The 23430-nt window shown below is 44.1% G+C and overlaps 4 protein-coding genes across 7 annotated transcripts; 1 reads left to right on the top strand and 3 right to left on the bottom strand.

Annotated features, from left to right (window-relative positions):
- Nucleotides 1–1278: 1278 nt before the first annotated feature.
- Nucleotides 1279–4236, bottom strand: bloc1s3 (biogenesis of lysosomal organelles complex-1, subunit 3). The gene is made up of 5 exons (XM_076146358.1): nt 4150–4236; nt 3302–3405; nt 3029–3209; nt 2137–2237; nt 1279–1623 (listed from the first exon to the last, which is right to left on the bottom strand). Exons 2-5 carry the CDS (start codon nt 3401–3403, stop codon nt 1462–1464), a joined length of 546 nt encoding a protein of 181 aa, XP_076002473.1. The 5' UTR covers nt 3404–3405; nt 4150–4236; the 3' UTR covers nt 1279–1461.
- Nucleotides 4237–7952, top strand: trappc6bl (trafficking protein particle complex subunit 6B, like). 3 transcript variants are annotated; one of them, XM_076146378.1, is made up of 7 exons: nt 4237–4336; nt 5049–5146; nt 5584–5651; nt 5736–5853; nt 5979–6062; nt 6402–6510; nt 6805–7952. In XM_076146378.1, exons 2-6 carry the CDS (start codon nt 5051–5053, stop codon nt 6504–6506), a joined length of 471 nt encoding a protein of 156 aa, XP_076002493.1. In that variant the 5' UTR covers nt 4237–4336; nt 5049–5050; the 3' UTR covers nt 6507–6510; nt 6805–7952. The 3 variants fall into 3 exon arrangements, with proteins under 3 accessions (XP_076002493.1, XP_076002485.1, XP_076002500.1); XM_076146370.1 differs by having other exon boundaries at nt 4238–4336; nt 6402–6495; XM_076146385.1 differs by lacking the exons at nt 4237–4336; nt 5049–5146 and adding an exon at nt 5192–5432 and having other exon boundaries at nt 6402–6495.
- Nucleotides 7953–9333: 1381 nt separating this feature from the next.
- Nucleotides 9334–11754, bottom strand: LOC143015110 (mRNA decay activator protein ZFP36). Of its 2 annotated transcripts, none has more exons than XM_076169154.1 (2): nt 11529–11754; nt 9334–10618 (listed from the first exon to the last, which is right to left on the bottom strand). In XM_076169154.1, exons 1-2 carry the CDS (start codon nt 11628–11630, stop codon nt 9419–9421), a joined length of 1302 nt encoding a protein of 433 aa, XP_076025269.1. In that variant the 5' UTR covers nt 11631–11754; the 3' UTR covers nt 9334–9418. The 2 variants fall into 2 exon arrangements, with proteins under 2 accessions (XP_076025269.1, XP_076025298.1); XM_076169183.1 differs by having other exon boundaries at nt 9334–10615.
- A 7456-nt stretch (nt 11755–19210) lies between these two features.
- On the bottom strand, nt 19211–21780 carry LOC142995323 (mRNA decay activator protein ZFP36). Its single transcript, XM_076146325.1, has 2 exons — nt 21661–21780; nt 19211–21281 (listed from the first exon to the last, which is right to left on the bottom strand). The coding sequence occupies exons 1-2, from the start codon at nt 21691–21693 to the stop codon at nt 20088–20090; spliced, it is 1227 nt and encodes a 408-aa protein (XP_076002440.1). The 5' UTR covers nt 21694–21780; the 3' UTR covers nt 19211–20087.
- Nucleotides 21781–23430: the final 1650 nt, after the last annotated feature.

Raw genomic sequence — 23430 nt, 5'->3', positions numbered from 1 at the left:
TAACCATCTTACTTAAAATCCTATGTCTCTTGTCTGTACTGATCACCTCTTTGGCCTATAGGCCCCACACCCTTGAGGGTGGGGTACACGGGTCAGCTGTTTCTGTGGTTGTCTCAGCGATAGACGGCTGCTTTCCCACAGATCTCTCTCTGCCTGTCTTGCTCTTCCGCGTCTTGCATGCTATTTCTTAATGCTTTTGTGTGTATTTTGTGTGTATTGCCTTGAATGCCTTTTTTGTGTTATTGCACACCCAGCCATCCGTGGAGAGGGAATCTCTCATGGAACTGTCTCTCCCGAGGTTTCTTCCTTTTCTCCTTATACATTAAGGTTTTCTCTGGAGTTTTTCCCCGTCTTCCCAGAGAGCTTTGGGCGGGGTCAGGAATTTTCCTGATGTTGTGGGTCTGTAAAGCGCTGAGACATTGTAGGTGCTATTGGGCTATACACATAAAATTGACTTGACCCTGTTCGTGCCCCTCTCTCTCTACCCATCCCTCTCACTCTCTCTCCTTGTGTTTATGTTTCTCTCTGTCCCCCATCTGTCTTTCTGTTGCCTTGATGCCATGTGGACCCTGATGATGTGTATTCTGGGTATTGTAGGCATGGTGGTGGTGTTTGTGTACATGTACACGCCTGTGTGATAGGCCGAGTACGGACTGAATGGTTGGACAGCTGATGTTTCAAAGGGTCCACATAAGGCCGGACCCACAAAGGGATCTGCTGGTTCTGCTCTGGTTTCCATCATTTCCATCTTGGGTTTATTTTTTAAGCAGAGGAGAAACTATCTAGGCTGCTGCCGTTAACTTTAATGTGCACATTTTCAACAACACCCTAGTTTTTGAAAATGTGTATTTCATTTGAACATATTCATTCAGTGACGAGACGAGACTGACTCTGCACTAACACTGTAGAGAATAAATAAGATCAATACATACTTACTCATTAATGAGATTATTTTGTTAGCATCAGATTCATTTTAATTCACATCCACAGATAAACATGACAGCTGATGTTTGCTGTACAAACTCTGCTGATGATATTATGTTCATGTTAATTCAGTAAATAGCGTTTTTATGTGAATATGTATATACGTATATAATCACCACAATCATACACACTGTGGATGTCTGTTCCATAAAAGATAAAGGGGATAAAGCCAGTGCGACCAAGAAGAATGCAGTATTAGCATTCTGTATAAGTAACATTTCCAAGCAACAGCACCAACTTAGTGCACGAGCAGTGTGAATTTGAGCATGAAGACAGAATATTTGAGCATAAAACCTTAAAGGAGATTTACTGAACACATGTCAGAGTTCACAGTGTCACTGTGATCATTAAGGGCACGGCTGTAACTCATGTAATTCTGAAGCCACAGGACAACATGTGAGAGTTTAACAATGACCAAGAGCCCCAGTGTGTTGTCGTCAGTGCTGGTGTGAAAGGGTCAAAGGTTGATCTGCCATTTTAAGGGCTACTGATGTTAATGTGGGGCAGCAGGTGGCAGCTGGTGATGATGTCTATTTGCTCAGACATGGCTCTCAGGTCGTCCAGGATTAAGCGGATGCTGTGGGACGCAGTGATGATGGCGCTCTGTGATGCGCTGAGCTGCACGGTGGCGTTTCGCACCTTTCAAGAAAACAAACAGCATCAGACTCACATGACTGGGCTGGGCTGATCCACCAGCTGGGATGAGATGATCAAAGCGTGTTTGCCACTGGCAGCAGTGATGAAGGTGCTTTCAGACGTCATTTCTCTGATTTTTACATGCTCACAGTAAGCACAGAGCAAAGTAACAAAATACTTATACTTCAGTACACTTTTTAGGTTTGTTACTGGAGGAGGAATCTGCTTGAAAAAAATAGGTGTGCTTAAATTTGAGCGTTTGCTACTGTTTTTTACTTATTTTCCTTTTGAATGACTCAAGGTGTGAAGAGTAAATCAGGATTTGTCATGAGGAAATGCTCAGTGCTGACCAAAGAGAAACATCACCATTTCAATCAATCCATCCCTCACAGTTCCTCTGTTTGAGGACATACAGTAAAGACAACATCTGAGCTGCAGCAGAGACCTCATGAGGTCTCCACAGCACTGGGGAGCCTCCTGCTGGAAATCCCATATCAATCAGACGGGGGAACGTACCTCTCGGCTGGCGCTGCTGTAGACCTGCCGCACTGTCTGTCCCACTTCACCATAGAGACGACTGTTGGACTCCTGCAGCTTCTGCTGTAATAAAGTGTCACCTGGAACATTCAGAGCAAAGCAGAGGAGTCATGGATGAGAGAGACACAGAGATACAACAATCTACTTGTACCTCATATCGCCTATTTTACCTCAGGGTGTATGAAAAAAGTTAAACAACAACAATAATAATAATAATACAACCTTCTTTCTCTTTATCCTTTTCCCCATCTTTCTGTATAAAAAATGATATCCAAAATGTCCTATAACTGTATGCACACTGTCATGACAAATGTTTGCTTCAATGAAAACAAATAGTAAAACAAAAAAAAAAGACAGAGAGAAAGAGACATACAGAGGCAAGGTAGTCATGGACATGTTCTTAATTAACCTTGTCCTGACCTTCCTCACTTAAGCTTCTGGTTGTACAAGGTGGGGAAGCTGAAGATGACGAGAGCAAATGCTGCAAAATGTCTGTAGGACATATACCAGCATAGTAACTACCACTGCAGGCTTCTAATGTGCAGCTTCTGCTTCAGTCTGAAGGTTACAAGAGCTTCAACCCAGAGGACCAACCTGTTTAAGTTTCCTGACCACTCCAGCACACAAAAACACCACTCTTACTCTGTAGATTTCTTCTTCTACTGAGCTCATTGTTTGCTCCAGCAGAGCTGCAGAAGTAAATGTGGAACATTCACAGTGCAGCTTGCTGTGTGTGAAAAAGACAGAAGTTACACGTGAGGGAAATGAGCTTCATCTGTCCAGGGCTAGAGTGCCACTCAGTGGACAGTGGGCCGGGAAACTAGAAGCCCTCCTAAGAAGCAAAGTTAGAGCCACGGCTGGTGCTCCTCACCGTGTGGCCTGTGGGTGGGGCTCGGGTGCTCTTCCACGATGGAGGGGATGTCAGGGTGGTCTCTAAGCACGACGAGGGGAGGCAGGTCTCTCCTCAGGATAGGAGTACAGCTCTCCTGGATCACATCCTCCTCTCCCTCCTCATCACCATCGCTGTCCGTCTCTGAGGCCTCGCCAAGAACCTGAGATAGAAACAGTAGATTGGCAGCTGCAACATACATACACACAAACTACCCCCCCCTCCACACACACACACAAACACATACACACTCACCTTGGCTCCGGCAGCAGCAGGCAGGGAGGTCATGTAGACTTCATCATCTGAATCTGTTTCTGAAGCTTCACCCTGCACCACAATCTGATACCTGCTGGACATGACTGCACACATACACGGGCACACACACACACACACACACACACAAATTAGCCACTCTAGTGGATGAGCAAATGTCTCCATATTTTGAGGACATTCTGGTCACACACAGACAGTTCTGTCTCTGTTTGTGTGTGTTACTGTGCCTGTCTGTCTGTCTGTCTATCTGTCTCTGTGTTACTGTGCCTGACTGTCTGTGTGTGTGTGTTACTGTGCCTGTCTGTGTGTGTTACTGTGCCTTGTTAAAAAGGACACAGAAAATATCTGTGTTGTGTCAAATCAACTTTACTTGTATAGCCCAATGAAACAGACTTCAATTCAATGTCTCAAAGGGCTTTACAGGCCCACACATCAGGAAGGTGCCCCAGGCCCAAAGCTCTCTAGGAAGACCAGGAATTAACTCCAGAGAAAACTTCCTGTGGGATGTGGGATGTGTGTGCGTGTGTGTGTGTGTGCGTGTGTACGGAGTGTGATCCATTCATATTGATTAGATTTAACATGAATCTTCTCCTGAATAAACTTCACACACGGTTGTTGCCTCGTCTGGTGTATTTTCCATAATCCGCCTAAACACTCGGAGGCTGCATGTGGATTTATTTTTGTCTAAGAAAACAAAAGTGGATAAGCGTCCTGCGATACACGCTGCGGAATGTTCCGGTCCGCTTTGCACCTTCGAGACCCAATGACGTCACGGACAAACTGACTAAACAGTGAAATGACTTTAGGTATCACAGTTTAAACCATCAAACCTTTGCAGCGCTGTGAGGCGACGTAAACGACCCACACATCACGTGAAGGACCCGGAAGTGGTCTGCTTTGAGTTGGAAAATAATATCACGTGACAGCCGACGTACAATCCGCTGATTGGACAGCGTGACTGCCGATTCCTGAAGCGGAAAAGGGTTTTTGTTTACATCGTGTGAAGCCGTCAGACAGGTAAACACACTTTTCTGTATTTACCTGGATGATCTTTTTGTCACACATATGAATTAATTTTTGCTTCCTGTTAAGCAGAGATAAGAAGCGCACTCAGCTGTCATAGCGCTACTAACGACATTAGCTCTCTGCGGCTAATCCATGCTAACACATGCGAGAGCCAGTAAAGTCCAAATGCTGCGAAAATTAAGCCATCCTGTTTTGAGTCATTGTTTTGTTTTTGTTTTTTTAGCGGTTAATATGCGTTGCAAAGGTTAAACGGTGAACGAACAAACTAAAGAACAAATTTTGCTTTATACAGCTGACTGTGAAATGTTGCTTTTCTAACGCAGACATCAAGTGAACCAAAGAATCCAGCAGAGACTAAAGACGTTTGATGAAATGGTACTTTCTATAAGTCATCGTATAAGGAACACTGAAACATGACATGTCACCTTTGTTCCTCAGTAACCAATCTGTCTCTGTGTTGGAACACTACCGTGCACACAGGGGGCTGCATTCTGCCTTGCGTCCGTCTCTACACTGTTTTAAAATAACAATTTGTTATCGTGGACTCCAAACACCAGGAGTGAAAGTGCAAAGTTAAGCCCTTATTCCTACAGTCTTTCTCGGTTTGATGGTTTTTTTTCTACCCTGGCGCTCTGTTACACGTTGCCCCTCGAAGAGAGCAAAGTGATCTTGATGGATCCGCGTGGTTCTGTTTGTTTGTCAGGGATGGCAGACGAGGTTCTGTTTGAGTTTCTCCACATGGAGATCGTTTCTCATGTTTACAAGGAGCAACAATGCAGTAAAGGAGAGCTGGACAACAAGGTGTGTTTATTGCAACACGACATACAACATAGACCTGTGTGATTGCTGAGCACTGTGACTGCTGCAGCACATAGAACCAGGACAAGATCAAAGACTACATACATCAAATGTCACATATCGTAAAAAAAAATCCAGCCAGCAGAAAAGATGCAAACATGCGTCCCTCAAAATATCTTCACCACACACACAGTTGTCTTCACCACACACACAATTGTCTGTGCTCACAATGCACCGTCTCTACTGGACCATCATGCTGGAGGAGGACAAGCATAATGACCCAATAATGGCAGGTGGAGTTGCTTACACTGTGAAGTGTTACATTAGATCACAGATTGTTATGATGTCACAGTCACATGTGGATTCATTTATATTTACATTTGAATATGATTGATTATACAGGAGGTGAGTCTAACTGTGTGTTTGGTGTCTGTCTTCAGGACAAAGCTGTGTGTGTGTCTGTCCTTGAAGGAATGGGCTTCAGGGTGGGACAAGGACTCATCGAGAGGTAAACCCTCTTCTGCATGCGTGCGTGCATGCGTGTGTGTGTTCAGGGTGTCTGATGCATTACTGAGCTGATCACCCTCTGCAGGCTGACTAGGGACTCTCCCAGCTTTAAGGATGAGCTAGACATCATGAAGTTTGTTTGTAAAGACTTTTGGACGAAGATCTTCAGGAGGCAAGTGGACAACCTGAGGACCAACCATCAGGTACAGGAGCTCATACTTCCACCAAGGCCCAGCTGTCCTCCACTTATGGCTCATATAAAAGCTTAACTCAGTGTTTTCCTGGTATGTGTGTGCATGCGTGCGTGTGTCCTTGTTTGTATGTGTAGGGTACTTACGTTCTCCAAGACAACAAGTTTGCTCTGCTGACTCAGCTCTCCAATTGCAAACAGTATCTGGATCAAGCCCCAAAGGTAACAAAACACACACACACACACACACACACACACACACACACACACATACACACGTGATTCAAACACATACACACAGAGTCTCTCTCAAGATTGTGAGTCCACACTTGACATTCAACCAAAGAAATATGATTTTAACAGCACTGTGTGTCTGTGTTTGTGTGGTGTGTGTTGTTTGTGTGTGTCTGTCTGTGTGTGTGTGTGTGTGTGTGTGTGTGTGCGTGCGTGTGTGTGTGAGTCTGTGTGTGTGGGTCTGTGCGTGTGGCGGCGCCTGTGCATGTCTGTGTGCGCATGTTTGCATCTGTGTGGGTCTGTGTGTGTGTGTGTCTGTGTCCTCAGTACCTGGCGTACTCGTGCGGCGTGGTGAGAGGAGCTCTCTCTAACCTGGGCCTGGAGAGTGTGGTGACAGCTGAGGTGTCCGTCATGCCGTCTTGTGAGTTCTGACACTGTAAGGCAGAGGTCACATGATTAGTGAGCTCGTCAGTGTCATTGATCAATGCACTGAATAGAGTCACTTTCACACATTCACATTCCAGATTTTACTCACAGTCCACATTTTTTAGACCAATCAAAGTGTCCACACTTGTGGGAACTCATGTTTGTGATTTGATCTTCTCGTTAAATCATTCGCTGTTTTCCTGTCAAACATGTCGATCTGAATGATAATGTAATCGATGTTAGACGCATTAACACTTTTATCACTGAAACTCAGCTTTTGCTTCCTGTTTGTTGGTTGTTTCAGGTAAGTTCCAGGTGGTGATCCAGAAGTTGTGATCTGAGGCTCTGCTCCTGTGGTCCTGATGAGGAGAAACACCTCCACGAGGATCAAAAGGTTCAGGTTCATAGCTCCACCATTGACCTATGAACAACCTGTGTCAGTCAGGGTTAACATCTGACTCAGTTTGATTTTATTCATCCTATTTCTGACACCAATTGTTAAATATTAGTAAATATTACAGAACTCCAAAGATGATGGTCAACATATTACCTTAATGTAGAGGAGCTTCATGTAGAGGAGCTTTTAGAGGCTTCAACATGTGTTCATGCATCCATAAGGGTCCATTCAAGGACCTACAGACCTGTAGAGAAGCACAAACATCTACACAATGACACAACTTACAGAGGAACAAACACAGAGAGGAGGAAATGGCGGCGAAGGAGTTGAAGATGATGAAGATCATAAGGTTTAGTCAAATTGCCTGAGTTGCTGTCAGCTGCAGAGGGAATTCTGGCTCAGATGAAAACAGGATGAAGTTCATCATCTGTGGCTGTAAATTATGTAAATTATGTGTAGTAAATGTGAAGGTCCTTTGTTGTGTTTGCCTACAGACTCAATTCTTATAGAATTTAAAGCAGAATTATCATCAGCTTGTGAATTTTATGGTCCTAAAAGTCCTGGCATCAGAATGTGTTTCCCTCGGCCTGGAAATGTTTGTGAAGTAAATGTCATGTAGATATAAATGTCATGTAGATGGTAGTTTTGTCGTGTCATTTTACTTTAACGTTCCGCTCACTTGAACGCAAACTCAGTTGAGCCGTCGTTAGAGCAGCTGCATATTTCTGATGTGATCAATAATAATCCCTTGATGTGTTCTTTTCTACACGTCGGTGTTTATTGTCCTGCTTAAATCGTTTTTTAGTTTTTGATGTTAACTATGTTGGTCACGTGTCGTGGATAATTGTGCGATTTGATTTGTCCGAAAACCCAAAAGAAACTGTGAACATATTTTGCATAAAAAGCAAATATCAATGAGCTTGTTGCTCCTCAAAACACAGACTGAACTATAAAGCCTGTTTTTAGTTTAGCCTCTTCTTTCCACTGGAGAGAGCCAAACGTTTGTTTCTCAATGTGTCTGTTTTTTGTCCTTTGAAAATAAAAGTGCCATAAAATGTCAGAAAACTTTGGACCTTTTTTTCCCCCCCACAAAGTCATTGAATCAATCGGGAGGAAACGAGTCAATGGAGATAAATTCATAGTATTTCAATGAACACGTTAATGTGAATTCTTACCAAAAAAGTGTTTAATTTGAGTTTGTATGATTTTATCTTGGTCATCAGTAGAGTCATCAGGTTTGGCAGAGCTGCAGTGAACACCTGAAGAAACGTGACAAAAGGGTCAGGCAAAACAACTTTATTTCAGTACAAAGAAGAACAAAAATATATTAAAGTCTAACGCACCCTCCTCTATAAATACATTAAAATAAATTAATTTACTCAAGATGTTCACTGTTGACACTTCACATGTGGAAATCTTTAAATAGTGACATCTGTTCTAACTACGCAAAAGACACGTTTGAAAAACACCATCAGAGCCAACAACACGTGACGTAACACACCAACAACACATCCACACCATGAGGCCACACGGCTTCAGTCAGGAGGTGTTGATAAGTGTCAGGTCATCAAGAAGGAATTGGATCAACATGTAATAACCACACTTCACTGATCAGACGTCACAAATTGCCGAAACACGACGGAACAGAAAAAAAACAACTTTTAAGTTGATCAAGAATGCGGAATGTATAGAAAGATAGCAGCTCATCAATAACATCTATAGTTGATACAAAAATAACATTTAACAATAAATCACATTCGGGGTTTGACCTCCATCAGAGACACACTGGTGTGCTAGGGACGTGTCCCTGAGGTGCCGCGGTCTCACGCAGGGAAGGTGGTAGTCGTATTTAGGAGGTCAATCACACTTGACTGAACCAAGTGGCCCAGCGCGTGATGCGCTGCAACACGCTAAGCGCTGTCATAGATTTGAGGTCAAGTACAAAGGAAGGGGCATTCCCTCTCGTACCCCCCAGGCACATGAACATAAACCTATTACCTAATAGCAGAGACCAAACCTAATGGCTTTGATATTAAATCAAAACTTTTCCCAAGAGTGTTGATTTAGTATGTCACAGTACCAGAAGCTCCATCCTGGTGCTGGTGTGTGCATAGGTGTAAGAAGCTACAGCAATGCCATCGTCTGCATCTTGTTTGCACTAAACCTGCTGGGAGGTTCAGAAGCGCCAAAAGTCAGACTGTTTGGAGCAGATGAGGGTCAGGGGTCAGCTCAGCACGCCAACGTGTCACACGTGGCCCTGACTTATGTCTGTTTAGCAACGCAGATGCTTCCTCTTATAACAGAAATTCAACAGGTGGGATTTGCTGTTTAACTGTATAATCAATAATGCAATAAACCAGATCACAGATCAATACTGTAAACATGACCATGCATAATTGATCGGAAGTTGCCTTTGTATTTTTCTAAAAACCAAACAGAACCTCAGAGCTGATCAATGCTTATCAATTACAACTATAGGTGATAGAACTAACTAATAACTGCATAAGTCACATTGTGAGTATCAAAGCCTTTGATCGATGGAGCGATACAGTTTCTGATCAGGTCCGTTACTGGTGACACTAAAGACCATTGACTCTGTGCTGGCAGCACCGCCCAGTGTTGGCTTTGGTGTGTAGCGTTCCAGTGCATTCTGGTCGCTGCTCTCTGCTGCCCCTACAGCGCCATCCTCGGGAACAGACAGCTGACTGAAGACGGCCAGCCGTCTCCCGTTTCCTTCGTTGCCGCCGCCGCCGGAATCTGAGCCGTTGAGCGAGCTGGCCGAACTCCCGCCGCTTCCGTCCTTGTCCGGGTCCGACAGGGACCCGGCTCCCAAGGGACCAGCGGAGAGCCCAGAGGCGACGGGGCTACGTCTCAGAGATGGGGAAGTGGTTGGAGACGGCCCGCAGGCTGAACATCCTGAGTCTGGGGAAGGCAGGAAGTGAGCGTGGAGGTCGGTGGTAGGCATCTGGCCCGTGACGGTTTTGCCGGTACAAGTCTCTGCGGCAGAGTCCATTTCTAGGAAGACGTGCGACATGAGTTCAGTGAGGAACACGGTGAAGGTCGCTGGAGGAGGAGGAGAGGCAGAGTGAAGGAACTGCTGGGGGTCAGAGGGGAAACCAGCAAAGCTAAAGCTCTGTTTGACCAGGGGGGGACGGCTGGAGCGGAGGGAGGGGGGCTTGGGTCTGAGGCTGGAGGAAGAAGCGGACCTCCTCTCTTCCTCACAGTTGTGAACAAAGTGGCAGCGGATTCCGTAGGGGCAGAAGCCAACAGTGTGAAATGTGCGACATTGTTCCGTTTTGTATTTTGGATGTCGGTTTGAATCCCGCAGTTCTTCAGGCCCATGGGCAAACTGGCACTTCCCTCCATACTTGCACAGGCCACTCTCAGCGAAAGAGCGACACAGTTCGGTCTTATAGCGGGATGGAGATGAGGTGGTGGAGGAAGGCAGGGAGGAGCTGCTGTCACTTTGGGCCCGTTTGATTTCAGTGTCAGGCCAGCCCAGCCAGGTGGCTGAGGTGCTGCTGGTCTCCACCATGCTCAGGGACCGGCGGGCCAGCAGGCCAGATTGTCCCCAGCGGAAGGGATCAGGAGGCTGGGAGGAATGGGGGCTTTCAGACTGCTGCCCCCTGGGGTTGGAGGGCCAACATGCAGGGTCTGAGGGTTCATGGTTCGGGGACGACAGAGGTCTGCTGGACTCACTCAGGTCCAGATTCAAACGCTGCTGCAGAGGAAGAAGACAGCAACGGTCATGCAGTGACCAAGCCTCATTATGAGATCAGAAACAAGGTCATACGAGACAGAAACAGTCATATGATGCAAACAGCTGAGTTGCTGCTGCTTTGGCCACCAGTTGCTCCCATCAGTAGATTCAGATGTGATTAGTTTAAGTTCAAACACACTTCAGTGGTTTCTATAAATATCAACTTTGCTGCTGCACAACTACAGCAATTCAAATGGAAATGTAGCCACACGTGATTAATAAATAAGACTCTATGATTAATTTAAATATAATACAGATCATATTCAGCATGGGAGTAGACGTTGTGGGTAAAGACTGTGTTCCTCCAGCTGGTGTGACATTAGAGGCTCCAGAATGATCAACCCATTAGCAGCTTTTAACACAGCGACAACAGCACATCACATGTGGACTTACAAACATGCTCTCCATGAAGTTTATTATATTACGTTCTCTCCATGATAAATTTATTAAAAGAGAGAAGTAATCAAAATATCCACTGTAATTACGTTATAAAAAATAAATTACATTTTTAATAAATTTAAGTGGACTTGTTTGCATTTTGACATGTTTTTGTTCCACAAATGTAGCGCTTCGCTTCAACACGAAAATATAATTAATCTTCATATCAACTTTGAACAGAAAGTAAAGTGGGCCTGAGTTTGGATCAATCACTTCATGAACCAAACTTGGAACAGGAGTCATTTTAATCAATGAGTTAGCCGAGGGTCCGGACAAATTAAAACTGAGCGAAGAGCGATTGAGTTTGTGAAAAAGTGCAACACTGACGCCGAAATATTTGTCGGAGCGTTGAAGTTCGCAGAAGGTAAAGTTAGCAAAGTAGCTCGCTTCGCTAAGCTAAGCTAAAATAAGCTAAGCTAAACTTGCTCGGTACCTCGCCTGTGTGGTGCTCCGGCTTCGCAGCCTCGCTCCGGGGGACGGAGGCCATGATGATGGACCGGGAGCCCCGCGACAACGTCCGCAGGCTCGCTGGCATGTGTGTGTGTGTGTGAGTGAGTGGGCGTGTGTGCGGGAGTGCGCGCGCGCGTGTGTATGCAGTCGCGCAGATCGCACGTGTGAGTTTGAAAGTTAGCACCGCGCCAAGCACCACAGCTGTCACTCATCCCCCCTAAACGTTTGCGTGTAAAAGAGGAGAGCGCAGTGTGGTTTATTCACCAGCAGGGAGAGCTGCTGCACCACATCCATGTAGATGTCCTGAAACAAACAAACAAACAAACAAACAAACAAAGATTTTATTCATCTTTTGATGGACTGGTCGTCATTCTGCTGCTGTGTGCCTGTGAAGCACTTTGACACGTTTATATGATATTGATACGAATACATTTTTTTTAATTTTATTTTCTAAAGATGTTGAACACTGAGAGCAAGCAGGCAGGCAGACACACACACACACACACACACACACACACACACGCACGCACGCACGCACGCACTCACGCACGCACGCACGCACGCAAACAGCGAGTGAACAAACACAGATCAAAAACATTTTTGTCCAGTCTGTCCCCAGATCCTTTCTAAGGGTGACACATCCAGTTAATCGTCACGGTTACCACCCTCTTCGTTAGCCAAACCGTGCCTGATGTCACCAGAGCCTCAACTTCCTGTTTTAGAGTGGAACAAAAATCACTTCCCTAAATGTCAGCACGCATATGTAAAGCTCCATATGTAACTTCCACATACAACCAGTGTGTGTGTGTGTGTGTGTGTGTGTGTGTGTGTGTGTGTGTGGAAATACCCAACAATCATCAACATGTCACTCATTTCAGATGTAACCATGGTATTGATGATTTAATCATATTGGCCCCATATCTCTCCTCTCCTCTCCTCTCCTCTCCTCTCCTCTCCTCTCCTCTCCTCTCCTCTCCTCTGCTCTCCTCCTTCCATGATGTTTATTTTTGTAAGAAGAATTCTGCTGGTCTCATCACTTCACTACTGTCACTGTGGAACGTAATCCTGGGAGCTCAGCCAAGATGAACATACACACACACACGCACACACACACGCGCCCGCACACACACGTGCACACATACACTCTTCATTAACCAGTTCATTTTCTGCCCACCTGTGTACACAGAGGAAAGTGAGTGACTTCAGTCCCCCTCTCTCTCCCCCTCTCTCTCTCTCTCCCCTCTGTCCATCTCCCTGTCTCGCTCCCTCATTTGAGCAGTTAATCTGAAGCTTTCTCTCTCTTCCTTACATGTTAAGGTCTCTCTTGGGTCTTTGGGTCATCTATTGTCACGAGTGTGAAGTCCTGTGATACATTTATTTCATATTCGGCTGCACATAAACTTCCCTTGACTTATTTGGTTTCCATTCTTTTTTTTAAAGAAAAGGCGGTGCTCAGTTGATGTTCAGTTGGGAGGTGAACCTTTTCCATGTTCTGGTGTGAAGGTCAAACATCTGCTGTTATGTTTGATGGAGTGCTAATTTCCTTTTATGGCACATTAAGAGGAGGATGTAAAAACAGGAAGTGTAAAAGCAGAAGCATGTACTGAGGGTACACAATCAGTAACAGGAAGTGTGCAGTGAAGAACATACATGGTTAGGTTTGTTGTGAAAGCCTTGCTTTAATAGTGAAGGGACTTTCTTCTTCTGTACAACACCGGCCAGAGGCTCTACACAGGAGGAAATATTGGTTAAATATCGACCCACAATAACTGTGGCTCTGACGAGATTAGAAGTCGATACAAAGTGTAAATGTTTACAGAATTCACTGTGGAAAATTCAAAGAAAGCATGTAAACAACACACCAACATGATCCGTGTGAAATGCCAGCGGCTTCAAAAAGCACATACATTAAGTATGTGACTGAGCACATGTAACATGTGTGGTGTATATGCATTGTCCTCTGCGCTTTCAGAGAGGGGGTCTTTGTCTGAGCTGATATGTAAATGAGTATATGTCATGTGACTTTATTAAGCATTCCACATTTAGCAGAAACGCTCATGAAAGATCAAATAGGTTTTGACATATGCATTAACTGTAAAGTCAAATTTATTAATTGAAACATATATCTTCATAATTAGGTTTTTGGAGAACATCTCAATACGATACGTTTACATGTATTTTAAAACTTCATGCTGCAAAGGCAATAATAGTTTTTTGTGTGTGACAGAAATCAACATTGATTGAAGTTTTGTTTGAGTGCCACATTAGATGATGTGATTGTAAATCGATTTATGCAGGGCTGTAAACATCTTCAACACAGTTTGTGTTTCCTCCACAGCTCAGAGCAGAGACAGACTATGAGCATGTCTACGCTCCTTTGCCTTTCATTCCAGTGAGCATTGAAGCATTGAGCATTGAAGCGTCATGAAAGAGTCCACGTGACAGGAAGTGTGTCCATAACCTCCATGTGCTGTTTCCTCTTTTCACATCAATTTACACGAACTCATGGACATTCACTTCTTCTTCTGTAAAACAAGGTCTATCTAAAGGTTTGATTTCCAACATCTCACAGCAGTAGGAAACAAAGCTCTTTCACCAGAACGAAAAGCTTATTATACTACATACTTATTATTCACTGTTTTGCGAATTTGTACAGTAGCAGAATGGTTTAACGAGGAAAACGCACAATTGCAATTGCATCCAATTGCAATTGCATTTAAGCCATCGAACGTGATACTGCTCAGCCAATCAAGTTTGTGCATTCCTGACAGTAAAAATTGCGACAGGTGAGAGAGTTAGAGGCGAGTTAAAGACGGTACAGAAAAAAAGAAAGAGCGTTACAGGTAAGAGAAAACAAAGAGAGATATATAGACGTCTGTGCTGGGGAAAGGGAAACAAAAATGGCGCTCTCCAAAAACATTAAAGTGGACAGCAAAATAAAGCATTATATCCGGAATAGACATTCATTTCAGTTCATACTTCCCACTGGGAGCACTAAACCAGTGAGTCTCATATATCCAGAAACGATTCCAGGCTCACCAATGAACACCTCCACATGTGTATGAGAATGGCCTTGACTACATTCAAGCCCAGATTTAAAATCCTGGCAGGACAAGCTAGAGCTCAGTTCTCCTCACTTAACTGAGCAGAAAGTGGGGGAGTGAGATATAAGAGGGGAAGAAAGTGATACTCTGTTCAAATGTAAACTGTTCAATTGTTAAGATGTGTTGAGATTTATTATTTGTAAAATTGGTTGAGACTGTTGGGTCAAGATGTGAAACACTAACTAACTAGGGAAATTCAAGCTTTTGCTCCCTTTATTTAATTTAAGGTTGTTTAAGTTAAGCACTTTATTAGAACAAGCACAATTTTCACATTTTATTTATTTTATATTTTTACTTATTTTGAAATGCAGCCCTACTTCTACGTTTATGTTTCGTGACAATAACTATTGTCTAAAAAATTTTGAATCGTATTCAATTCAATTGATTTGACAGTCAGGTATTGATTACACGCAGATGTTGATACAACTACTAGGCTACTTATATTTATATCATACTAAATAGTTAGACATTATGATCATCCAGACCATTGCTTCGAGAAAGTTTCTCTAACTGGACCTCTTTACGTTTCAGTTGAATAGCCCTGTGATAGAGGGACAAGTGGACAGAATGGTGAAACTGATTGACAGAGCTGCCAAGTTAATGGACAATCAGGTGCACAGGTGGAGGTGGAGACAGAAGGCGCTGGGCAGCAGGCAGTAGATGGAGTAGAGGAGATGAAGGAGGACCAGGTCTCCTTCTGTGCTCCTCTTAAAAGAAAGACTAAGAACTGTGTGAGCATTTCTCTAGAGAAGATGAGAATGATGCCAAAGGGAAAGAGTGTGATGAACAGAGGCAAGTGGGCTCCTGTTCAGAGGAGGAACAGGAGATGTCCGACTGTAGATCAGGAGTGGGCAAAGTTTTTGGCCCAGGGGCCACAATGATTTTCAAATTTGACTGACGCGCCGGCCAGTGTGAACTTACATAAATTACCTGAAACGCTATTGCATACATTCCCCAAATGCTCACTTAATGCACTTTCTGTCCTTTCTTCCTTTTATTTTTATATAATTTCTGTATTGCCAACATGCAAACGTGTTCAACATGCTGTTATTATTAGAGAGGAATACGGAGACGTTGTTAATGTCAACAGAAATATATATATACAATATATATATACACATGTACAACACATGCACACTGAAATGACCTATTATAAAGTTTTATTGCTGTTGTTACGAATGACCTGCTGAAGCGTTCAGTCCTCCTTGGTGGCTGCATCAGATGATGATGATGATGATGATGATACTATTGTTTGTGACGACGATGAAACTCTCTGCCCGGCTGCATCACAGGCAATGTGGCTTGCTGACTGTCCATTATTAGCTGGGACCTATTGGTAGCAAGAATGTGGACCCAAAATGCGAAGCACAACACTCGCAGGACCACGCTGACATAAATGTGTGCACATGGTGCACAGTCCCTGAAAGATGACTGATGCTGTGTGCTATGGTGGCCACGGAAACAGTGAATGTTATGCATGCTGGGATTGTGTGTGTTGCGACTGATGTGTGACGTGTTGCGTGAGCTTAGTGTTACCATGTGTAAATCTTTACGATCTGTCCTCAGTGCTTCATTCTGAAGTCTCACTTTAAAGCTGAATACTTTAGGTTATGATTTTATTTGTCCAAAGTGGAAAAAATAGAATTTAAATGTGAGTGAAGCCACAGAGCTGCAATGAAAGTGGCAGAGAGGAAGTGAGGCGTGACGAGAAGTAGTCAGGAGGCAGAATTTTGGGAATGCTTGTGTCATCTCCTTCGCAGTGGCCTTCCTCCTCCTGCTTCCCCTCCCTCTGCTCTCTGCGTCACAGCACAAAAGGGGCAGGGGAAGGGGGGAGAATGGAATGTGGCGGCGAGAGAGGATGTGGCTATAAAAGGAGAGCACTTCCTCTTTGCCACACTACGTCACAATGCAAATATTTCCTCCTTCCTTTCCTCTGTCCCCGCTCTGCCACCCCAATACTTCCATTATTATTGACATATGTTTACATTTAGATCTGACCAATCAAAAAAACAATGACAAATGAGCTATTTAGAAAAGAAGTTATGATGTAATGCAATGTGTCATTAGAATGGAGAGAGAGAGAGTGAGAGACAGAGAGAGAGAGAGAGAGAGAGAGAGAGAGAGAGAGACAGACAGACAGACAGACAGACAGACAGACAGACAGACAGAGACAGAGAGCTACAAGCAAAGCAAGGCTGAAACTTGGCTGTTCTTAAATATACAAAGGAAAATGTGTGTGTGTGTGTGTGTGTGTGTCCTGTACTATGGCCTGTAGATGGTTAAACGCTCTCCTTCTCCTCTGCGTGTCTCTGCTCACACTCCTCTGTGCGTCTCACCTTTAGTCTAGATAATATGTAACAGCCGACGCTCTGTCAATCTGTCTGTGTGGTTGATCATTAACAACTGATGTTGGTGTGTTCGGTACTTCAGCGCTCCCTGGATGCTCTTGAGCTCCCATGAAACATGAACAAAGCCATTACACATACACACACGCGCGCACACACACACACACACACACACACACACACACACACACACACACACACACACACACACACACAGCACAAAGTTCTGCAGGCCAAAATAAAAGCAAAATGTATCTTATGATGTATGCATCACGTATATTAGAGGCTTTTGTGAGGGTCTGTCTCGGTCTTCGCTCTGTTTTGGGTATTTGTTTGTTTCTCCTTCCCCATGTTTCCCTATTTGTGTCTCCCTACCTGTATTATTGTTCCTGGCTGGTCGTGGTTACCTGTTTCCTCTTCCCGCCATCTCATCCACACATCTGATGTCCATCAACCATCCATCATCCATCATCACCTGCAGTACTTAAGTTCCAGTTCATCTAACCATTTTTCAATTAATCAGTAATTGTGCAAGGCCCTTTTCAGGATATGGGCTACTCTTGTTTTTGTGAGTGATGATCATGGTCATTAGAGCCCACCATAGCACAGAGACAGCACTAAAAGTCTCAACTGACCTTCTAATTGTATCAAATAAATGACTTTTCTCTGTTTTTTTCCTACAAAGTATTAGATCTTAGTGCTACATTAGACACCATTGACCACCACATTTCATAACAGAGATTAGAACGCCTAATTGGCATTAGAGCAACTGTATTAAAGTGGGTTGAATCATATTTGTGAGATCGTTTTCAGGTTGTTCATGTAAATAATGAATCAAGGAAAAACTCCAGAGAAAACCTTAATTTATAAGGAAAAAAAGGTGGAAACCTCAGGAGAGGCAATTCCAAGAGAGATTCCCCCTCCACGAATGGCTGGGTGTGCACATGGACGAACATGTCTATTACTGTTGTCAGGGTTGCAAATGTTCACTGCAACATATCAACTACATTATAATAAAGATAAATAAAAATCTTACAGAATTATGATTGGGCTATACATTATAACATTGTACATGCTGCACCACACGACATGCACCACACTGTACTTTTTTCGGCTGCAATCTGCCGTCCCTGCAGGACCTGCACACCTCCAGGACCCTGAGGCGGGCAGGCAAGATTGTGGCCGACCCCTCCCACCCCGGACACAAACTGTTTGTAACCCTCCCCTCTGGCAGGAGGCTGAGGTCCATCAGGACCAAAACCTCACGCCACAAATCCAGTTTCTTCCTCTCTGCAGTGGGCCTCATTAACACATGCCCGGGTCTGCCACTGACCACATCATTTCCCCAGCAACTCGCACATATAATCTTATCCAATTTAGTTAATTTATTAATTTCGTGTGTTTTTCTAATTTATTTCAGTTTCTTTGCATAGTTGTTGTCTTCTTGTCTTATGTCTTGTATGTTTTTATCGTACCAATAACCACAAAAAAATCCTTTTAAGTGCAAACATAATTGGCAATAAAGGCTATTCTATTCTATTCTATTTAAGGTCATGCAACTAACATTATATTATTATTCTGTGTCACATCTTATTATTAGTACTTTTCTGACTTCGTCTCTTATGTGGAACACATATGGAAAACACAACATATAGCCTGTATGGTGACATATTTAACATATGTCACCATACAGGCTATATGTTGTGTTTCATTTATTTATCTTTATCATAATGTAGTTGATATGTTGCAGTGAACATTTGTCTAGATTGATCTATAGTCTGTCAACACATTACATACTGAACATCTTGGGAATCAATTAAGTCTCCAATATCTGATTCTACCGTAAAACTGTCCAGTTACACACATGTTGTACTGTGACTATCATTGTATGAGAGCTGACTGTTAGCTGTATGTATCACACACACAGAGACACACACGGACACACACACACACACACCCGTGTGGTTTCCACACATCTTCAAAGGTAAAAACAACTTATTTGTTCTGCTTTGTTCTCAGCCTCTCGTTTGGCCCCAGGTGAATGAAAATTAAAGAAGATATGTACTGTCAGTATGGATTTTTGTGTTGAGTGTTTAAACCAAACACCAGCATTTTTTTATTTGGAAATTTATTTTCTCTCTTTAAGGAAATAAAAAATATAGCATTCTCTCTCTTTTCATCTTTTCAGTGATTATCACATTGGGTTTTCACAGAACATGGAAGAAATTTCCATAAATAAAATACAAAACGCATTTGTTTCATTTGAACACAAATAAATATCATAATAAATATATTAGTTTAAGTTAAACAATGCAAATAAAGCAACCAATTAACCAAAAGGAATACTGCAACATTAAAGTCCCTGAACCAATCAGCTTCTCTGACCTCCAGCATTACACAACGAGCCAGAGAGTCAGATAAACAGGGCGACGAAAAGGAGCGCAGCTACCACCAACCGGCCAATCACAGGAGATTTTACACAGTGTGACTCATCCTCTCTTTCATTAAGACTGTTTGGTTTGTCAGCACACCTGGTGTCTTGCACACGCACGCACGCACGCACGGACACTCACGCGCGCACACACACACACACACACACACACACACACACACACACACACACACACACACACAGGGCAGAGTGAGTGTGAAGCTTTGGTTAATGCTACAGGGTAAGGTTTGTGTTTGTGTTTCTCCCTCTGAATTAACGGTAAAGTGCATATCACAGATCATCTGACATCAGTGACACATGTCAGGGTAAAAGCAACAGAATCAAACTGTTCATACGAGCAATAACTGATCAACTGATGCAAAGAGAAGGCACAGGAATGTTTGATTATAACTACCAATAAACCACTTTGATCGCCACAGATTTACGCTATAGGCAATTGTCTTGTAGTCTTGATTGTCTCATCAGGCCAGCAAGGAGTTAATTCTTATGGAAGACCACATACAAAGGTCTGATCAGCCACGCAATATGATATAAAAATAGATTCTCACAATATTTGGCTACTAAAATAATCTCAGTATGTGTAGAAGATAAATTAAGTGTTATTGCATCATCAAAAGTTGGCTGGTTTAAACGTGCCCATCTCAGTCGGACAGGGACAGGCGCTCGAACACTGTCAGTCTTTTGGTGGATCCGTCGAAGGTTGGAGACTCCGTCCCGCTGGAGCCCCCGCTGCTGCTGCTGTAGCTGTCCTCCAGGGAATCCTCCGACGAGAAGCGCTGGAGTGTGGTGGGCTTCGCGAATGCCGGAAGCAGGACGTTGTTGCCCTGCTGTTGCCCGTCCTCCATGTCGGGAAAGACTCTGCTGTTGCTGCCGCTCAGGGCAGAAAAGTTATTTCCGTGGCCACACGTGCAGTGTGTGGCCTTATGCTCCAGCGTCAGAGGGAGACTGTGGATGTCTCCGCTGCTGGCTCGGCTCTGCTGGCGGCCAAAGTGGAATTTTTCCACTGCTTCCCGCTGCATGGAATCACCGAACACTGGGGAAAGGAGGTCAGTGGGAGGAGGAGACACAGACGGAGCGCGACTGAAGCCCAGGTTGGGATCGTTGTAGGACAGAGGAAAGGAGAGAGGAGGCGAGCTGCGTGAGGAGCCAAGGAAGCCAGCAAAACTGACGCTCTGGCGCAGCTGGTGGCGTGGATTTGGACCGCTGGCAGACATTTGCAGTGGCTGCCTCTGGATTTTTGAAGATTGTAACGGGCTGTCGCTAAGTTTGTTCTCGTGGATGAAGTGGCAGCGGGCGCCGTAGGGGCAGTAACCAAAGTTGTAGAAAGTTCTGCAGTGCTCTGTCTTGTACTTTGGGTGGCGGTAAAGCCCACGTAGCTCTTCCTCGCCGTGAGCAAACTGGCACTTAGTGCCGTACTTGCAGCTGCCGGTCTCCTGGAAACCGCGGCACAGCTCAGTCTTGTAACGGTTGGAGGAGAGCATGGCGGGGAGCTGGGCGGGGGAGGGAGGGAAGCCCGGCGGAGGAGCCACAACCGAAGCAGCCCCAGCGCAGGACAGCATAGAGCTGCTGAACTCCGTCAAGCTCATGGAGCGGTCTGGCCTGAAGGGGAGCTGCTGCGGTTTGCCCGCAGGTTTGCTCCAGATGTTGGACGACCAAAAGGTGCCGCCGATGTCGTCATCGCTAATGTGCTCGGAGCTCAGGCTGTGCTGGGAGGAGGAGGGCAGGGGCGGGGAGGAGAAGAAGGAGGCAGAACGGTTCAAGCAGCTCTGTGCTGGGAGTTTCAGATGTGACTCTGTGGGCAGGAAACCATCGTCCAGGGCCAGAGTCAGAAGGTTCTGTTGGGAGATGCACACGCCACCAATATATCAAACTACTGATCGACAGGGATTCATCATTTATACATATAGGTATACACCACAACAAAGTAACAGAGGATGTGGAATTGTTCTTAAAGGAATTCTTACAGACATCAAAGCTACATATTAAAGAGACAACGTCACATAAATTGCTTCATCTGTCCGCACGCAGCCGTTAACTCACCGAACGAAACAATTTGTGTCTTGTGACTGTTTTGTTTGTTGTCTCTATTCTGAGAAACTTGTAATTGAGCTGATCTAATTTTCACTGTGAACCAAACAGTCACCAAACCTCAAACTTAATTCCACACATTCCCTGTCCAACCTGACACACTGTGTGGGTGGTGTTCGTACTGACCTTAGCGAGGATGTTGTCGAGCATTTCTGACATGCTGTTTCCCTTTGACAAATTATCTTTGAGCTCTCAGCCCGACGTCCTTCTTCTGGTGGTTTGAATCTTGACTTGTGAGCTGCGGAGCGTTCAGTTGGAGAGCCGCCGCCGTTTTATATACCTTCATGACCCACAGGGGAGGAGCTAACGCCTGCTGTTCCCGGATGTCCCTCCCCCCCCCTCCCTACTCCCTCTCAGGTTTCACTGCTGTGCTGAGGTAATCGGTGGGTGTGTGAAAGGGGGGGGAGTGGGAGGGCCCTAAGATTGAAGAGACCTAAGTGTGTTTTTAACTCGCTGCATGAAAACTTTGAGTTTCATATGTTTTATTGACATCCGGGCCTGCAGCATGTGCTGACTCGCTCCACTTGGGACTCAACTTTGACCCCACTGACGTGTGACTTCACACGAAACAAAGATGAAACATGAAGCCGTCTTCAGTGGACCTTGCGTGACCGTGTGATGTTTGTTTCATGGAGGCTGGCTGAGTGATGTCACAGCTTTCCAGGAAGTGTCATCGATCAGCTGATCAGCCTGAACAGTTTCTGTGTTTTTTTCTGGCTCTTTACCAGAACACAAACTTACTTCCTCCAGTTTCTGTGATGACTGATGGAATCTTAGTCAACACAAAGAAATGCTGACTGATTTATAATTATTCATATGCCTTGATAGATTTACTATGTTTCATGGCCATATTAAATTCAAAATGTCTATTGAAATGATTTTGTACATTGATCTAACATATTTCTTTGTTCCCTTTACAGTATTGAAGTAAAGAGAACACGCACTCTGATCAAATGAACATATGTAGGAATCATTTACTACTTTTATTAGTTTGAAATGTGATGTATTTTAAATTAAATCTACAGTATTTTGATGCTGTTGATTTTCTTTGATGAAATGAATTCATTATACTTTGCGTTTTTAGCTTATAAATATATTATATGCTCCTTTTATGTGTTTTTATGGAAACACTGATGCGACTTCTAACTTCTGACAATGGGCATATGACTTCAAATGCTAAATGAATGTGATAAACAAAAGGAGGATGTTCTCGTAAGAGGAGAGCGATGCTGGCTGCTGTTTTTCTTGCTGGTTTCTATGGCGACCACTGCAGCCCTGAGATTTTTGTTTTTGTTTTCAGAGGCATGACAACTGTTTTTGCTGTAACAGTGTGTGTGTGTGTGTGTGGTTGAACTGTACTGACTATCAGTGGGAATTATGTGAGTGTCTGAGAGCTCCATCTTCTATAAAACACAACTTTGCTTTTACCGATGATCCTATCACAGCTGCTCTTCATATGTAAGTGTAAAGACTCAACAATAAATAATGTTTTACTACAAACGTCATCTTAACACAATAATCAGATCGATCAATTGATGACTGATCCACCTGACTGTGTGTGTGTGTGTGTGTGTGTGTGTGTGAGTGAGAGAGCTAACCTGCTCTACTTGTTTCTGTTCAGTGTCATTGTATGTGTGTGTCATTGTGACAGGGACACACTGCAGGGTTTTTTCTTTTCCTGGTTTCCCGCGGTGACCAAGTGAGGACTCAGTTTTCCACACAGGGTTATGGTGGTTTCTGTGACATAGCAGCGCAAATGTAAGCTGCCAACATGACAGGACATAATTACACACAACACTATGCTGCTCAACATGACATGAACCCAAACACACCAAATACAGAATCTAACCCGACAGGCAACAACAAACCATTGATTTATTGTCAACACTTTCCTTC

The sequence above is a fragment of the Genypterus blacodes genome, unplaced genomic scaffold, assembly GCF_046128005.1.
Source record: "Genypterus blacodes isolate CSIRO-AG114 ecotype Tasmania unplaced genomic scaffold, CSIRO-AGI_Gbla_v1 ptg000003l_1, whole genome shotgun sequence".
Lineage (NCBI taxonomy): Eukaryota > Metazoa > Chordata > Actinopteri > Ophidiiformes > Ophidiidae > Genypterus > Genypterus blacodes.
Note: the sequence above shows the minus strand (reverse complement) of the source record. Positions and strands in the feature narration are given on the sequence as shown.

What these genes read in the sequence shown, in the direction of transcription:
- bloc1s3 (XM_076146358.1), bottom strand. Translation starts at nt 3,403, where the DNA reads ATGTCCAGCAGGTATCAGATTGTGGTGCAGGGTGAAGCTTCAGAAACA. An exon ending in CCCCACCCACAGGCCACACG is followed by an intron (nt 2,238 to 3,028) that starts GTGAGGAGCACC and finishes TGAATGTTCCAG; the next exon opens with GTGACACTTTATTACAGCAG. An exon ending in ACAGCAGCGCCAGCCGAGAG is followed by an intron (nt 1,624 to 2,136) that starts GTACGTTCCCCC and finishes TTTTCTTGAAAG; the next exon opens with GTGCGAAACGCCACCGTGCA.
- trappc6bl (XM_076146370.1), top strand. Translation starts at nt 5,051, where the DNA reads ATGGCAGACGAGGTTCTGTTTGAGTTTCTCCACATGGAGATCGTTTCT. An exon ending in GGACAAGGACTCATCGAGAG is followed by an intron (nt 5,652 to 5,735) that starts GTAAACCCTCTT and finishes CACCCTCTGCAG; the next exon opens with GCTGACTAGGGACTCTCCCA. An exon ending in GGTGTCCGTCATGCCGTCTT is followed by an intron (nt 6,496 to 6,804) that starts GTGAGTTCTGAC and finishes TGGTTGTTTCAG; the next exon opens with GTAAGTTCCAGGTGGTGATC.
- LOC143015110 (XM_076169154.1), bottom strand. Translation starts at nt 11,630, where the DNA reads ATGCCAGCGAGCCTGCGGACGTTGTCGCGGGGCTCCCGGTCCATCATC. An exon ending in CGGAGCACCACACAGGCGAG is followed by an intron (nt 10,619 to 11,528) that starts GTACCGAGCAAG and finishes CTTCCTCTGCAG; the next exon opens with CAGCGTTTGAATCTGGACCT.
- LOC142995323 (XM_076146325.1), bottom strand. Translation starts at nt 21,693, where the DNA reads ATGTCAGAAATGCTCGACAACATCCTCGCTAAG. An exon ending in TCGACAACATCCTCGCTAAG is followed by an intron (nt 21,282 to 21,660) that starts GTCAGTACGAAC and finishes ATCTCCCAACAG; the next exon opens with AACCTTCTGACTCTGGCCCT.